General features: G+C 40.9%; 1 protein-coding gene across 1 annotated transcript; it reads right to left on the bottom strand.

The window, feature by feature from the left end:
• Positions 1 to 326: 326 nt before the first annotated feature.
• On the bottom strand, positions 327 to 17,026 carry mrps22 (mitochondrial ribosomal protein S22). Its single transcript, XM_038302329.1, has 8 exons — positions 16,868 to 17,026; positions 15,986 to 16,134; positions 15,723 to 15,887; positions 12,658 to 12,801; positions 9,768 to 9,851; positions 4,479 to 4,624; positions 4,274 to 4,382; positions 327 to 661 (listed from the first exon to the last, which is right to left on the bottom strand). Exons 1-8 carry the CDS (start codon positions 16,992 to 16,994, stop codon positions 569 to 571), a joined length of 1,017 nt encoding a protein of 338 aa, XP_038158257.1. The 5' UTR covers positions 16,995 to 17,026; the 3' UTR covers positions 327 to 568.
• Positions 17,027 to 18,389: the final 1,363 nt, after the last annotated feature.

Raw genomic sequence — 18,389 nt, 5'->3', positions numbered from 1 at the left:
TTTAAAAGTTCTTTTGAATCCTATTTTAGGATTATAGATGCAATTCAAAATAATGAATGAAATATATCCAACCAAAGAGTTTTTGTCATCTAAATTTAAATTTGTGTATTTTGTATGAGAATCATTGAGCTTTAAACACTTATTTTAATTCTGGACAGACTTCCAAAGCTGAACCTAAAGAGGTTTTACTGCCTCTACTATCCGACACAATTATATTATTTGGTTCAGAAAGTGAGAACTATTATCTGGAATAATTGGGAAACTTTCTTATATTGAAGGGAATATTTTTCTTTCACATGTTTTTTAAAACAAAGCCAATCCTTTCGCTCACATATAGATTTTATTTTGCTGTTACATCTGTTTCAGTTCAGTGATTTAGATCCCAAACAAACACGAACAAAAGTCTTTACAGATGAAACCAGGTTCTAAAATCCTGCCTGCAGATTGGATGTTTGGGTTTGAAGCGTTTGGACCCAGATGGAGGGAAAAAAAACAGCACGGTCTTCAGCTCAGGTTGTTAGTAAATTTCTTTCCCAATCAGAAGTTCAGGTGTTTGGATGCTGGGATTTTAGGCAGATGAGCCTTCAGCAGATTTCTCTTCAAACGCCTGCAGAGCCAGCTCGATGTAGCCCGACCTCTGAGATTCCTTCTGGGCATAGATCTGCAGCAACAAACACAGGTTAGCATTAGTTTCATACAGAACGACACAACCATTTATTCTCTGACTAAAAATACGTCCAGGTGTTTCTTTTACCGTATTTTCACGACTATAAGGCGCACTTAAACGTCTTTTTTTCCCCTCAAAATGTGCGGTGCGCCCTATGGTGCGGTGCGCCCTATGTGTGTTGTAACTGCGACTTTTGAGACCACCTCATTGAGGAGATGATGAAAGAGTGGCTGAATGTAAGGAGACCAGGTGTTTTTTTTCCACCCCTCACCATCGCTGTTAATATGTAACTCCATGCGTGCCCATCTCACAGCTGATGTGAAAAACATGGGGAAACAAATTAACGCTGCTCGACATCGGTGTGAACCGGACCCAGCAGGTGCAGCAGAAGCAGCGAGTTTACATGCAAAGTCAATGGTTGACGCGCATATAGGTGCAGCAAAAGGTCCCGCAGCGCATTTTGGTGCAGCACGTCGGGAGCGTTTAAGCATCTGAAGCGCCGCGCTTCTGCTGCTCGAGATGGAAAAATTGAAGTTTTGCTGCTGGACGCGCCGCATCAACCAATCAGAGAAGCTGATCTGGGAGCTGCCAGCGAGACAGACACATCGCTCTGATGAAATATGATATTAACGCAAATGGAAAAGGCTGGATGGATGCGTGGCTGAGGCAGGTGTATGTGAGAAGACTAGGTGGTTTTTTCCACGCATCACCATCGCTGCGTGCCCATCTCACAGCCGATGTGAAAAAAAGGTGAATCAAATGAACGCTGTGCTCGCCGTTATCCCGGGGGGTCTGACAAAGGAGCTTCAACCGCTCGACATCGGTGTGAAGCAGCCGTTCAAAGTAAGGCTGCGAGCGGCGTGGGAGCGATGGATGACCGACGGAGACCACAGTTTCAGGATAAGAAGGCAGCGCCGGGCAGATTACGCCACAGTTTGCGGATGGATTGTTGATGCTTGGACTAAAGTGTCTGCTGGCTCTGTTGTTCAAGCTTTCGCAAAAGCCGGCATTATTTCTGAGGAGCTGCGCTGCACGGAAAGTGACTCTGACAGCGAAGAAGGGGAAACTGGCATGTCTGATTTAGCGCAGCTGTTTTATTCAGAAACAGAGGATGATGACTTTGATGGGTTTGATTAATACTTTGTAATAAATACATGAATAAAGCACAATCATACTCAGTTTTGCTCCCGCTCTATTTTTCTACCTGAAAACTTAATTCAACAGCATCCCCGGCGCGTCTCCTCCTCTTCATCGCGGTGGCTGGCAGGTGTTTTTTCATCTAAATAATCTAAATCTTGCAGCTATATTTGCTGTGATCAGTGGGAATAAAGTAGTTTTAATATGTTTTTAAGTGAGAAAGTCCACCTGAAAACTTAATAATTGCAGTCAGTTCATCCAGATTATCTATTTCTGGCGGAGGCGCTCAGACCCCCACATACCAGCGGTGCGCTGACAGCAGAAATCTCTTCATCAGCAGCCTGTAGGCTGGGCAGCCTGGGGTTCACCGCGGCTGCTGGCAGGTGTTTTTCATCTAAATAATTTTAGCTGCAGGCACCAGGATACCGGCAATAAAAGCGAACATATTCCGTCAGCAGGTTTCAGGATTTTAAGTTAATTTAGGAGTGACCACAGCGCTGTGTCATCTGCGATGTGTCTGTCTCACGGCCAGCTGCCAGGTTTGATTAATACTTTGTAATAAATACATGAATAAAGCACAATCATACTCAGTTTTGCCCCCGCTGTATTTTTAAATACGCAGTAGAGGTATTTAAAGGTAGTAGAGGACATGTACCTGTATATAAAAAACGCGCCCTATAGTCCGGTGCGCCTTATGTGTGTGTTAAATACAGAAATGGGACACATAACTGAGAGTGCGCCTTTTAGTCCGGTGCGCCTTATGGTCGTGAAAATACGGTAGTCTCTTCTGTGAACGACCAGATGCAACGAGCGATCTAGAGGTCAGTCCAACCGTTATAAGACCCAGAAATCAGCAGTTTTGGAAAATTTTAAACCAAATTAGTGACAGCTTTAAAGCAACACTAACTTTAAGCAACTATTGGTGCTAAACCTGTCCACCACATTGGTTAGAATTTCATTAAAACTAAATATAAATCAATCTTGTTTTCATCTGCTTAAACTTTTGATTATCCAAATCTCCCAATTTTAATGTGATTTGCTGTAAAATCTTCCTAATGAAGATAAAAATAAGCAATCTCCGTTTTTAAAGCATTTATAAACCTGTAACCATCTTTTCTGAGGCGAAGCTACATGCATAAATGCATCAGGATCAAACTGCAGAATCAGAAATACTTTAATAATCCCAGAGGGAAATTGCTTTTGTTACACGCTCCAGTTACAGTTATATATACACACACATATATATATATATATATATTAGGGGTGGAACGATTCACAAAATCCACGGTTCGGTCCGGTTCGATACATGTTGATTGTTACACCGAAATCCCATAAAAATTTATGAAATTAATGAAAAAATCCCCCAAAAAATAATGGATTGTAATTATTTTAAATGCTCCGCGGAAACCCTGGATCATTTCCGTATGTTTTGCTGCTTTGAATTTAATCATCTCGCGCATGCCCTCTACCATCAAGGGACTCAGAGGGGAGCGGACGGGAGCCACAGTGGAGGCTGTAGGCTTTGCTTTGAGCAACCGGTCAAAGCAGGGCGGAGCGGGGGTTGCTGACGGAGTATTTCGGGGTTAGCATGACATGTTGCTGTTAGCATAAACAAAACGTGTTGCACAATGCTTGCACAGTGTTGCACTTTTATCCACAGCTTTCTTTCCGCCGTCATCGTAGGTCACTCTAAATGCAAAGTGGTCCCATACAGCAGACCTATAAAGTGCTGCTGGCCCGTCTTCCAACTCCTGTTCTTTTACCACTTGCCATACCCACACAATTCTACACAACAACTGATTTTTTTCTGCTACACCCGGCTACGCTGCTTCGCTTCTTCTTCTTCTTGTTTACTACTGGTGGTTGGCTTTGGTCGCAGTACCGCCACCTTCTGCTCTGGAGTGTAAACGCTTCACCTATGAGAAAAAGGAGCAGCGCATGAACCGAACGCAACACACGCGAATCGAGACAGTTGAACCGAACAGTTCGGACGGTTTTCATAAATCGTCCCATCCCCTATATTATATATATATATATATAATATATATATATATATATATATATATACATACACACATACACATGTATGTATACACATACATACATTCATCCAACTACACAATATAATAAAGTAAAAAAATAAGAATAAAAAGATGATAAAATAAATAAAAGCAGGATATTGAAGCTGGTGTGCAAAACACACATTAGCTCCTGACACCAATGATATCAATGCAACTGAACAGAGAATCCCCTAAAAATGCAGAAACCCAATTCAATCTTTACTTATTCAGATATAAATAAACATACTTCCAAATACTTTACAATTTATAAGTTTAATTAATTTGAAATAATTATTATTATATTAGATGGATATATAAATGTTTTATTATTTACTTTTAATTTTAATAATTAATTGGAACATTATTACTTTGTATTGAAAATACTAGTGTATAAACAATATTTCATCACCTTCAAGAGGTCGGTGCCGGTAGCTCGTTGGGCGGCTGCTTCCTGAGCCGACTCGCTGTGAGGATGGACCATGTGGAACAGAGACACAAGGCTGATGGCGTCCTGCAGCCTGCAGACAGACACAGGGACTTAGTGCTGCTCCTCTTCAGGTCTAACATCTTTTTTTACAGGCAACATTTTGAAAAGACGGGAGGCGGAAACCCACAGCTCTCTCCTCAGCATGTCCACCATGAGTCCGTCTGCTCTACGAGCGTTGACCAGGTACCAAACCATGCCTCCAAAGTGCCTGGTGGATCTTAGAAGATCGTATTTGTTGTTTCTTTCCAGGTCCTCATATGTAGCCTCATGCACCTGAACAAAAACAGGAAGTCAGGAGTCATAATGATTAGTGCTAGACCGAGAAAATCCATTTAAAACCAAACACTGGTTGGATTAACTGTTTTAGACGGAGAACACAGCCAGAGCTGCACTATATTCAGTTCAATTCAATTATACAGGTGCTGGTCATAAAATTAGAATATCATGAAAAAGTAGATTGATTTCAGTAATTCCATTTAAAAAGTGAAACTTGTATATTATATTCATACATTACATACAAACTCATATATTTCAGATGTTTATTTTGTTTAATTTTGATGATTACAAATGACAACAAATGAAAATCTCAAATTCATCATATCAGAAAATTAGAATATTGTGAAAAGGTTCAAAATTGATGGCCCCTGGTGCCACACTCTAATCAGCTAATTAACTCAAACCACCTGCAAAAGCCTTTAAATGGTCTTTCAGTCTAGTTCTATAGGCTACACAATCATGGGGAAGACTGCTGACTTGACAGTTGTCCAAAAGACGACCATCGACACCTTGCACAAGGAGGGCAAGACACAAAAGGTCATCGCTAAAGAGGCTGGCTGTTCACAGAGCTCAGTGTCCAAGCACATTAATAGAGAGGCGAAGGGAAGGAAAAGATGTGGTCGAAAAAAGTGTACAAGCAAGAGAGATAACCGCACCCTGGAGAGGATTGTGAAACAAAACCCCTTCAAAAATGTGGGGGAGATTCACAAAGAGTGGACTGCAGCTGGAGTGAGTGCTTCAAGAACCACCACACACAGACGTATGAAAGACATGGGTTTCTGCTGTCGCATTCCTTGTGTCAAGCCACTCTTGAACCACAGACAGCGTCAGAAGCGTCTTGCCTGGGCTAAAGAGAAACAGGACTGGACTGCTGGTGAGTGGTCCAAAGTCATGTTCTCTGATGAAAGTAAATTTTGCATTTCCTTTGGAAATCAAGGTCCCAGAGTCTGGAGGAAAAGAAGAGAGGCACTTCATCCACGTTGCTTGAAGTCCAGTGTAAAGTTTCCACAGTCAGTGATGGTTTGGGGTGCCATGTCATCTGCTGGTGTTGGTCCATTGTGTTTTCTGAGGTCCAGGGTCAACGCAGCCACATAGCAGGAAGTTTTAGAGCACTTCATGCTTCCTGCAGCTGACCAACTTTTTGGAGATGCAGATTTCATTTTCCAACAGGACTTGGCACCTGCACACAGTGCCAAAGCTACCAGTACCTGGTTGAAGGACCATGGTATCCCTGTTCTTAATTGGCCAGCAAACTCTCCTGACCTTAACCCCATAGAAAATCTATGGGGTATTGTGAAGAAGAAGATGCAATACACCAGACCCAACAATTCAGAAGAGCTAAAAGCCACTATTAGAGCAACCTGGGCTATCATAACACCTGAGCAGTGCCACAGACTGATCGACTCCATGCCACGCCGCATTGCTGCAGTAATACAGGCCAAAGGAGGCCCAACTAAATACTGAGTGCTGTACATGCTCATACTTTTCATGTTCATACTTTTCAGTTGGCCAACATTTCTATAAATCCTTTGTTTTTATTGGTCTTCAGTAATATTCTAATTTTCTGATATGATGAATTTGAGATTTTCATTTGTTGTCATTTGTAATCATCAAAATTAAACAAAATAAACATCTGAAATATATGAGTTTGTATGTAATGTATGAATATAATATACAAGTTTCACTTTTTAAATGGAATTACTGAAATCAATCTACTTTTTCATGATATTCTAATTTTATGACCAGCACCTGTACTTGATTAATCCCCGGAGGGTAATACAGTTTCAGTTCAGCCCGTCCAAGAAGCCAAAAACTGACAGAAATCGACATACGTCCAATTTAAAGCAGAAGTACATAATTTTTGAGTGATGCTCCCTTAACAGGACCTCCACCGACCCTCAACCCACAGCTACAGCGCACCATCATTTTCAAAGAGGCTGGAGGTGGGTAGTATTTTGCAGCATCTAATATCGTTAATATCTAAAATATAAAAACCTTTTCTCTGCAAAAATGTTACTTTTATACCAGAGTTGAGTTTCTTCCAGAAAGAAAACAAGTTTCTTCTAGACAAGTGGAAGAATGTCCTGTTAATAGATCATAACTGGGATAGTTCCATTGAAAAGTGAACTCACTAAATCCACTGGGCTGCATAAGGAGAAATCTTTATGAGAATAAACAAAGTGACACAAATTAAGAATTTATATCATTAATTAAGTTTTTTTTCTGTCGCACGCTTGTCAGGAGGCCAAGCAGTCTTGGAGGTGGGACCCAAACTGGTTGCAAGAAGAACATTCTTTGTAGAGTTTTCAGCTGACAAAACTTTAATTTCTTCTTGTGCAGGACATCAACCAAACCACACCAACCAAGAACAATGGCAGACATGTCTCTTATATAGAGAAGGAACTAAATTGGAAGAAACCATTTTTAAAAGGCTGTTCCGCTTCAAAATAAGAAGAAAAGGAAATTTTGGTTTAAACAAACAACTACTTAAGAAATACTTACCAATAAATACAGAAACAAATATTTTAATTCAATCCAAACAAATACTCAAACTCAATAAAGAAAACACCATACATCAGATCAACCTCCCCCCTCTTCAATTATCCAGTGGTACAGTCCTGTACACACCTGCTTGGAGAGTGAAACAGCAGGGGTGAGTATTTCACTATATTTTAAATCTTTAAGCCGTGAATGTCCCTTTTATAAATAAACAAAAACAAAATATTGTAAAGTGAAATCAATTTACCTTTTTACAAAAATGAAAACAAGATGCGGCTAACCAAAGAACCACGACCCAAACAAATCCACTTCACCCAAAACAACAAAAATAAACCACTGTAGAAAACCAGATCCTGTGTTTAGCTGCTACTTTGGCCAATATACAGGTAACAATGGCTCATTGTTACAGTTTCTAATACAAATATAGATGAATGAATTACTATTGGTCACAAAACTTAGCGACCTTGTTTAAACACAGCTTTTATGCACACAGAACAGCAGCAACATAGCAGCCAAATACATTAAGTAGTCCAGCTTATTCTTGCCACGTAGCATTTAGAAAACACTTTATTTTTGGCTTTGTTTTTCTTTAATTTCTGCTGCTATTCCTGCCCCCAAACCCCCCCTGGTTTATAGAAATTGATTCCCTCATTAAGGTTTTTCCAGCTGGACAAAAAAAATAAAAAAAAATGGAAAAAATCCTGGAAAAAACAGTCATCAAGGAGAACAGGCTTTCCGGGGGTCATCAAATTTATTAAAATTCATTAAATGTGATTATCGTGGTATTTAAAATGCTTTATTTAAAACCATACGAAAATAAATAAAATAAATAAATTTTCATTTTAAAAAATGAATAAATAAAATTGCATGAATCCAGCAGATGTCGCTGCGGATGTGTTGACGCACGCTGCTTTGTGTCACAAGCATTTCCGGCCGCGGGATACTGCACCGAGTCATTCAAAAACAAAACATGGAGGAGAATGAGAAACTTCGTCCGGATCCATCGCATTTCAAATCCGATGTTTGGAAGCATTTCGGTTTTAAAAACAAAAGGTAAAAATGAAGTTGATATGATGCACGCAATTTGCAAACACTGCTACACCAGAATTAAATACTGTGGGAACACAATGAACCTAAAAACACACATGCAGAGGCGCCATCCAGAAAATCAAGAGCCGCCAGCGCCGCAAAATGTGCTTAAACAAAAAACCTTCGATTGCAAGCTAGCCCCAACATCTACCGGGTCCATCACCGGGTTCATTTGCCAGGATTTGCGACCGTATAGTGTGGTGGAGAACCGTGGGTTAAAAAAAAATGATCAGCACACTGGAGCACTTTTTTGTCTCAGTTTGTCCTCTTGTGTTTATGGAAGGATATTGAATGGCAGCTACTTCCAAAATGTTTTCATTTCATTGAGTTAAAGGACCTCTGAGGCCATGATAATCCTTATTTTGTTATTTTTAGTTTTATAAATCCTAAGGACTTTTTGTCAATGTTTCCCATCCAGGAATAGTAATATTTGTTTTCATGGCAATACCTCCAAAAGTAATTTCAATAAATACTAGGGATGAAACGGTTTATGAAAACCCTCCGAACCGTTCGGTTCGACTGTCTCGGTTCGGTTCGCGCGTGTTGCGTTCGGTTCATGCACTGCTCCTTTTTCTCATAGGCGAAGCGTTTCCACTCCAGAGCAGAAGGTGGCGGTACTGCGACCAAAGCCAACCACCAGTAGTAAACAAGAAGAAGAAGAAGCGAAGCAGCGTAGCCGGGTGTAGCAGAAAAAAATCAGTTGTTGTGGAGAATTGTGTGGGTATGGCGAGTGGGAAAGAACAGGAGTTGGAAGACGCGCCAGCAGCACTTTATAGGTCTGCTGTATGGGACCACTTTGCATTTAGAGTGACCTACGATGACGGCGGAAAGAAAGCTGTGGATAAAAGTGCAACAGTGTGCAAGCATTGTGCAACACGTTTTGTTTATATTAACAGCAACATGACCAACATGTCATGCTAACCACAAAATCCCTCATACTCCGTCAGCGCTCCAGACCGGCTGCACAAAGCAAAGCCTACAGCCTCCACTGTGGCTCCGTCCCCTCCGCTCTGAGTTCCTTGGAGATCGTAGAGGGCATGCGCCAGATGATTAAATTCAAAGCAGCAAAACATGCGGAAATGATCCATGGTTTCCGCGGATCATTGAAAGTAATTACAATTCATAAATTTTATTTTATTTTTTTCATTAATTTTTATGGGATTTCTGGATAACAATCAACATATACCGAACCGAACCGTGGATTTTGTGAACCGTTCCACCCCTAATAAATACAGCTATGTATGAATGCAGTTGTTTAATGTATCAATTGAAGACATTATCCAGATCATACTCAGCCAGTCAGCCACTGGTAATGGCTGTATTTTTTTTTATAACAGTGTTCAGTGAAAATACTGCAATGCATCGCAATAATTCAAGTATCGTGATGCATCGTGATAGAATCGAATCGTGACTTCTTTGGCAATACCCACCCCTACGTCAGACTAAACGACTGAAAAAAATGCATGAAATAAGCTTAGAGAAGAAGAAAATCTAGCTTAACAGCTTTTAGTTTAGCAGTAATAAAGCTACCATAGGAGCAGCGCAGACTTACTCTGATGTAGTCTGAAGAATCCGGTTCAAACTGGACAAGACACAGATCCAACACATCCTCATGGCGGTCCTGGGAGAAAACAGTCTGTGACAGAAAAGGTTTGTATTTCATGCAAATAGAAGAAACGTTCATGGACAAAGAGTAGGTCTGGGACTCAAATTGATTTGACTCTGATTCTTAAGATTTTAAATCTTTTCTTTTGGACCTGAAACGATCTCAAAAACGTGCAATTAACCAACATATTGGTACTAGTATTATATTAACACTCGACAGCAAATGAATAAAGTAATGGTGGCTAATTGCAGCTGTAAGGACAGTGGAAAATGCACATTAAAACAAATCTTGTTTGAATAAACATTTAAGATTAAAGGAGAATTCCGGTTTTTAACACTTTTAGCACATTTTCTGTAGTGTCCAGGATGAAATCGAATGATCGACACCAAAATTTTGACAATTGGTCCTGTCTCTGCTTTTTGGGTCATTTAGAATCCACCCCTGGCTGCTTCAGAATGGCTTCCATAGTGCATGTCCGATAATGTCCTTAAAACAACCTTAAACGTTCTTTTTTTTTAAATATGCTACTCACCGGGTCGTCAGCGCTGTTCAATGACGTTCCAAAAAAAGTTTTGTAAAGAAAAAACGTTCCTGTAGTGTTTTATTTACCGTATTTTCATGACTATAAGGCGCACCTAAACGTCTTTTTTTTCCCTCAAAATGTGGGGTGCGCCCTATGGTGCGGTGCGCCCTATCTGCGGACGTTGTTGAGACCACCATGAGTATGTGAGAACCTTAAAGGGGGAAGTGTGGGCGTGGCTTGTGTATAAAAGAACAGGTATGTGCTTTATGCAGAACATTGTGGTCTTAACAACCCTGGAAATGGCAAAAAGACACACCTATGAAGCCCAGTTTAAACTGAAGGCTATCAGCTACGCAGAGGAACATGGAAATCGAGCAGCTGCGAGAGAATTCAATATAAATGAATCGATGGTTCGCAAGTGGAGGAAGCTGGAAAACGAACTCCGACTGGTGAAGAAGACGCAGCTGAGTTTCCGCGGACATAAGGCGAGGTGGCCCGAGTTGGAGGAAAGACTCGAGCGGTTGATCGTGGAGCAAAGAACGAGTGGGGCCAGCGTTTCAACTCCAGCTGGAGTTGTTATTAAGGCGAATGAGAAAGGCTGGATGGACGAGGAGATGATGAAAGCTTGGCTGAGGGAGGTGTATGTAAGGAGACCAGGTGGTTTTTTCCACGCATCACCATCTCTGTTAATTTGTGACTCCATGCGTGCCCATCTCACAGCCGATTTGAAAAAAAAGGTCAAAGAAATGAACGCTGTGCTTGCTGTTATTCCGGGAGGTCTGACAAAGGAACTTCCACTGCTCGACATCGGTGTGAAGCGGCCGTTCAAAGTAAGGCTGCGAGCGGCGTGGGAGCGATGGATGACAGACAGAGAGCACAGTTTCACTAAAAGTGGAAGGCAGCGCCGGGCAAGTTACGCCACCGTTTGCGGATGGATTGTAGATGCTTGGACTAACGTTTCTGCTGGGACTGTTGTTCGAGCTTTCGCAAAAGCAGGCATCATTTCCAAGGAGCCGCGCTGCAAGGAAAGTGACTCTGACAGCGAAGAAGAAGGGGAAACTGGCATGTCGGATTTAGCGCAGCTGTTTAATTCAGAAACAGAGGATGATGACTTTGAGGGGTTTGATTAATACTCTGTAATAAATACTTGAATAAAGCACAATCATACTCAGTTTTGCTCCCGCTCTATTTTTCTACCTGAAAACTTAAATCAACAGCAGCCTCTGGGCCGCGGCGCATCCGGGCTCACCTCCGCAGGTGTTTTTTCATCTAAATAATCTAAATCTTTTTAAGTGAGAAAGTCCACCTGAAAATGTAATCATTGCAGTCAGTTCATCCAGATTATTATCCTGCCTATGTTTTAAGTTAATTTATGCGTCAATAAACTGTATCAGAGGAGTAATCACAGCCCTGTGTCATCAGCGATGTGTCTCTCACGGCCGGTTCCCAGGTTTGAATAATACTTTGTAATAAATACACCTTGCAGCTTTATTTGCTGTGATCAGTGGGAATAAAGTAGTTTTAATATGTTTTTAAGTGAGAAAATCCACCTGAGAGGACATGTACCTGTATATAAAAAACGCGCCCGATAGTCCGGTGCGCCTTATGGTCCTGAAAATACGGTAGCATTTTGTAAATCCCATTGAGTTCTGTAGGAATAGTCAATATTCCCCTGCCACCGGAAACGGAAATGGGGCCTGTTTACACAGTTGTAGTTTTTTCGCTTCACTCTGTGTACTCCGACGTCGAGGTGCTAACGTCTCTGTTAAACACTTTAAAAAACTCTGAAAATGGAATACGAAAGGTGGATTCTTGATTCTCGACGTCGGAGTACACCGAGTGAAGCGAAAAGACTACAACTGTGTAAACAGGCCCCATTTCCGTTTCCGGTGGCAGGGGAATATTGACTATTCCTACAGAACTCAATGGGATTTACAAAATGCTAAATAAAACACTACAGGAACGTTTTTTCTTCACGAAACTTTTTTTGGAACGTCATTGAACAGCGCTGACGACCCGGTGAGTAGCATATTTAAAAAAAAGAACGTTTAAGGTTGTTTTAAGGACATTATCAGACATGCTCTATGGAAGCCATTCTGAAGCAGCCAGGGGTGGATTCTAAATGAGCCAAAAAGCAGAGACAGGACCAATTGTCAAAATTTTGGTGTCGATCATTCGATTTCATCCTGGACACTACAGAAAATGGGCTAAAAGTGTTAAAAACCGGAATTCTCCTTTAATGTTGATTTCGACGATAAAGGAATCCATAAAAACTTCCCAGAGTTTGATGAATAAATGAAACCTGCTGCTAACCTTGAGGTTCTCTTCTTTGAAGAGGAGATGCGGTGTTAGCTTCCGGCCCTGCCTGGGGAAGTAAACCTGAATGAGACGATCTCTCTCCTCCCAGGTCGCCTTCCTCAGAGTGCCATCAGGCTCTCGCACAACTATGAACCTCTCCTACAGAAGGAATAAAAAAACAATCAGTATAATCTGTTCTTATGCAACATTCAGAGCAGCAAAAACACATGTGCTGCTTCATTTTTTATGCTTGTACAATTTAGTTCTGACACGAGGCTGAAGCATCTTTGCTGCTCCAGCTGCGTGGTGGGAAGCGGTTCTGGGCGGAGCTTATTTAAAGGAATAGTACACCCAAAACATGATTAGCCTTCATTTTCTACTCACCCCCATGCTGAACAACACTCTGGAGTACTTTTTTGATATCTCAAATGCATCTGGAGATCTGGGAGGCTTCTTGCTGTCTGCTGACATTCAAATAATGGAGGTCTATGGCGCCCGAGGCAGAAAGGTCCATAAAAGTCCACAAAAAACGTGTCAATATTCCTCCATACTGCTCGTCCAATGTATTCCAAGTGTCCTGAGTGGGTAGCATCCAGAATTTACTCGAAACGAAGTCATTTAGAATGTTTTTAGAGCCTAAACAGTAGTGTATAGTATTTCCTGAAAGCGCGCGCCAGCGCGTTCAGGACACTACGGAAGCCGGCAGACCAAACCAGATGAAAGTGCGCATTTAGCGTCTGCTCTGCCAATAATGCAAGCGTAGAAGAAGAAATGTGCTGTTTACCTGTGCAAAGAAAGAAACAACGAAAGAAAAATGTCTGAGGACTTCAGTGTTGAGGAAGAGCATGAGTTCTTTGCCGAGCTGAATGCGCTGGTTTGGTCTGCCGGCTTCCGTAGCCTCGTGAACTCGCAGGTGCGCGCTTTCAGGAAATACTATACACTACTGTTTATGCTCTAAAAACATTCTAAATGACTTTGTTTCGAGTAAATTCTGGATGCTACCCACTCAGGACACTTGGAATACATTGGACGAGCAGTATGGAGGAATATTGACACGTTTTTGTGGACTTTTATGGACCTTTCTGCCTCGGGCGCCATAGACCTCCATTATTTGAATGTCAGCAGACAGCAAGAAGCCTCCCAGATCTCCAGATGCATTTGAGATATCAAAAAAGTACTCCAGAGTGTTGTTCAGCATGGGGGTGAGTAGAAAATGAAGGCTAATCATGTTTTGGGTGTACTATTCCTTTAAACGAATGCTACATTCAGACTGCAAACACTGGAAGCAGCAAAAAAAACTTCTGCTTCTTCATTTCTGATGCTTGTTGACATTAAGATCAGACGTCCAGTCTGAGCTGTTCCTGAGAGTTTGAATATGAGTGACAAATATTTACTAAAAATCTTTAGAATCTGGATTTTGAACTCCTTTTAAAAGACTCATTTTCAACTCAAGTCAGTTTAGAGAGGAACATGCACTAAATATCACAAAAGTAATAAAAGACTGATCTCTCCAAACTTACATTGCAATACAATTGTAAGGGTTTATTTATATGATAACTCCATCCTTCATATTGAGACTTTTTGAATAAATAGAAATCTGTCAAGAGTAATAAAACCAGTCACAATAATGCAGTCAGTCCATTCATCTTTTTTAGTCTTTAGTAAAAACTCGGAAATGGCTTCAACCTGACCCAACAACGATAACGAAATGGCTGGAACTGGTGGATGAAACCCACAAAATGAAAAAGTTAACATTTATGCTGAGACTGCAATCGGATCTTTATAAAAAGAGATTTCTAGAAAACAATAACTGAATCAGGACACTTGTACTGTCACTTCAAAAGCTGCTCAAAAATCACAAGATTGAAATGTAAATTTGTATGCCGTTTTCATCCTGTATCTGTTCATCTTTGTCAGAATGTAAGTAATTCTTCTTGTCGACAGTTATTCCGTTCTGTGTTCTGTATGTGATTGATAAATGAAACACATTCAATAAACATAAAGTATAAAAATAAGCTCAGACGTCCAGTAAATTGTGTCCAGAAGCGTCTGATGCTTCTGCTGCTCCTGTGTTCAATGGCAGAGAGCGGCCTTGTTATATTTGCCGTTATAAGTGGATAAAACATAGTTTCAATATGTTTTTAAGTGAGAAGGTCCACCTGAAAACTTAATCTGTGCAGTCAGTTCATCCAGATCACATCCTGCCTTCAAATATTATTTCGCTGTCAGAGCCTCTAGGCCTCCGTACACCAGCGGTGCGCTGTCACTGGGAATCCTGTTCAACAGCAGCCTCTGACCCAGTCGCCTCTTTGCGGTTTTCTGCTACTGTTTGCAGCGGCTGGGAGGCGTTTTTCACGTATATAATCCAAACTGCGGGCACCAGAATAATAAAATCGAACATATTTTACCGGCAGGTTTCAACCTTTAAGTTAATTTAGTCGTTAATTAACTGATTTAGAAGAGTGATCATTGTGCTCTGCATCAGCAGTGCTGTCTGTCTCCCTGCCAGCTCTCAGATCAGCTTCTCTGATTGGTTGATGTGGCGCATCCAGCAGCAAAAGTTACATTTGGACAGATAGCTACTGTCCAAACTTTATTTATTCATTTTATAGTAAAACCCATCTGTATATTATGCTATTGTACATAACTATAAAAACCTTTTTTTATAGTAATACCCACCTGTATATTATATTCGGTACATATCCAGCTGTGAATTTAGTTCATAAAACTAGTGATCTTTATATTATATTCATTATTTATAATAGACCTAAACTGCATTTTGTTGCCTTGTACCTGTACATGTATAATGGCAATAAAGTTTAATCTAATCTAATCAAATTTTTTTTAAACTCCAGCAGCTGGTATTCCTGAAGAACTTCACGTGCGTCAGATGCTCAGAAGCTCACGATGCGCTGCCCCCACTGCTCAAAATGCGCAGAAAAACCTTTTGCTGCGGCTTGATGCATGAGAAACAATGACTATGCATGTAAACTAGCTGCTTCTGGCGGTCTAAACGTAGCAGTATTGTGGAACAGGACTAAGGAACACCAGCCCACTGGAGAGCAGTGGTGTTTGCTTACCCTGTGAGGGATGTTGTAGGTGATGTCAGTGAAAACGTATTTAGCCGTGTCCATGCCATCCAGGATCTTATCCACAGCGAGCACGTCCTCGATGGGCTTCCTCTCTGGAAGGACGGGGGGCATCTGCAGCCGCTTCTTTGCTTCCTCTGTAGCAACCTGTACCGCCTGGGAACAAACGCACGGAGGATCCGATTAACAATAATGAACTTATCAGATGTGTGTGATGCAGAGAGTTTATTAGGAACTGAAGGGTTAACGGTCACCTGCTGTAGCTGTTCATCAGTCATTAGCTTATAGGTGGGCGGCTTCAGCTCTTCTTTAACGGGTCGGAAAACCTTCTGCAGGTCCAGGCCGGTTATCCTGGTCAGGATGTCCTGCACAGTTTGATCCGTGAACTGGAGCTTTCCATTATCTGTGCATGGGAAAGATCATCTCCTGAAATCTCTAAGTAGCTTCAGAGCTTCAAGCTGAACAAAGATCAAACACAAGTTTCAGTAGATGCAGTAACTACAAAAGGTTAACAACAATTCTAGCTTTCAGGTTAGAAAATCACTTTTTTCTAACAGCATTTCTTGCTGTTAGAAAAGTTCCTTTTGCTTCTCTGCTTCTGTCTTTTTGAACTCCAGTCGGCCTCAGCAGATGGCCGCTCACACTGAGCCTGGTTCTGCTGGAGGTTTTCTTCCTGTTAAAAGGGAGTTTTTCCTCTCCACTGTCGCTACAAGCATGCTTAGTGAGAGGGATTGCTGTAGAGTCAATGAGTCGATGCAATCAACTGGTTTTCCTTAGATAGAATTCTTTGAATCAATCTGACTGGATGAATTGTAAAGTATCTTGGAAGACATGTTGTGAATTGGTGCTATAGAAATAAACTGAATAGAATTGCTATCTTAAACCACTTCCATAAATTGCCTTCAGTTGGCTGCTTTAATACCAGTCAGTTCAAAGGATCGGTGCAGCTGTAAGCAAGAGACTGAACATATTTAAAACTGCATAGATAAATAACTACAGAAAAATAAAATATACATATATACATATACAATAGACATTTAGCCTCCCCAGTTAAAGCCACTACAACAAGCTACAAGGTCAGCACTGGAAAAATACCATTATTCTCCAATTACGGTGTGAAACCAATGGAAACATACCAGTTTCACTCGTTTTGTCACAGAGCGCTCTAACACTACACCTCTGAAATGTCTTCTTGATCCTCTGCACATCTTTTACCCGAGAAAAGCTCTGAAACAAGCACCGCGATGTGCCGAGCGCCGCCATTTTTGTTATTACCTCACAGCTACGCGGCTGCGCAGTAGGCCGACCCGTCACCGTGTCCGCTCCATTTGTAGCCCGGAGAGCGTGGCGGCGCAGAACGACGTACATCCCACCCACTGGCAATAGCGACAGAAGGCTGTGTTCGAATTTATTGGCGGCGTCATCCAAGGTCTACCTGGACTTTCGCAGTCCTTGAAAATAAGGAGACCGGAAGAAGTTTGGCTGTGAATTAAAACAGGTCTATTTTTTTAATGCTGTGTCGCTTAGCAACCGTGACAGTTGACACCCAAAGCAGGACTGTTTCTTTTTCATTTTTTTTTCTTTTTTTACTCTAAAGTGAACTAAGTCTACAGTCATGAGAATCCAGAGTGGAATAAAGGTTCCAGGAGCAGGAACAGATAAAAGCAAATGCAATTATATAGAAACTTAGTTAAATAAAACACGCTGTTGTCATTTTGCACATCTGTATCTATTTTAATTCTTCACTATTATGTTATTGTTATACATTTTCTTATACATTTTTCTAGGGTTTTTGTAACATTTTTTTCTTTTTTTTGCTGATGTAAACACCAGAAATTCCCCTTTGTGAGACAATAAAGAGATTTTTTATTCTGTTATATTCTATAAAACGGGTAGAAAGATATAAGTAAATCTTAACGATGTATGCATAAAAAATATGTCTTATATTCAACAACAAAAAATACTTAGTGAAGCAAATTGTGCAAAATAGCAATTAAAAATTAAAAATCCTATCAGATTTATAGTCCCCATTCTGCAGATATATTAGTATCTGGAATTAAATTACAGCCAAACTCATTTACACAGTAACAGTTAAAACGTTTAGATAAATCAAACATTACCACCACATATCTGACTCTATTACCATTTAAAACAACTATTTTCATTCATTTCAGACGGAACTATTTACATACTTGTAGTTATATTTTAAACTGAACTTCCAATATTAACTACTGTTCGGCGCCAAGTGCCTTTTTCCTCTGATTATGGAGCAGCTGACTTGCTTGGTTTCGCAATGAATCCTGGGATACCCAAGGCTACGGAGGACACATCGGACCCATCCTTCAAATCAGGCAAAAAGAAGGACGCATCTGTAGGCCGCACAACGTCTTGGAATTCACAGAAAAGCTTTTCTTTTTTTCTTTTGAAAAAAAAAAGAAAAAAGGATTTTTTTTTTGCATGTTTATTGATTTATTTTATTTATTAAATCAGAGGTCGTGGATGAGTCATACATATTTTTTATTTAGAGGAGGAAAGCGGGGAGGAAGATGTTGTGGAAGAGGACGCCAGGGCGGCAGAAGCTTGGTTTGGTGTAGAAGCCTTCCAGCCGTACATGTTTGAGCCCTTGCCTCGCAACGCTGCCAGTTCTGTTAGCTCTAC

This window comes from Cyprinodon tularosa, unplaced genomic scaffold (genome assembly GCF_016077235.1).
Source record: "Cyprinodon tularosa strain WSP-4 unplaced genomic scaffold, ASM1607723v1 ctg487, whole genome shotgun sequence".
In the NCBI taxonomy this organism is placed as follows: domain Eukaryota; kingdom Metazoa; phylum Chordata; class Actinopteri; order Cyprinodontiformes; family Cyprinodontidae; genus Cyprinodon; species Cyprinodon tularosa.
Note: the sequence above shows the minus strand (reverse complement) of the source record. Positions and strands in the feature narration are given on the sequence as shown.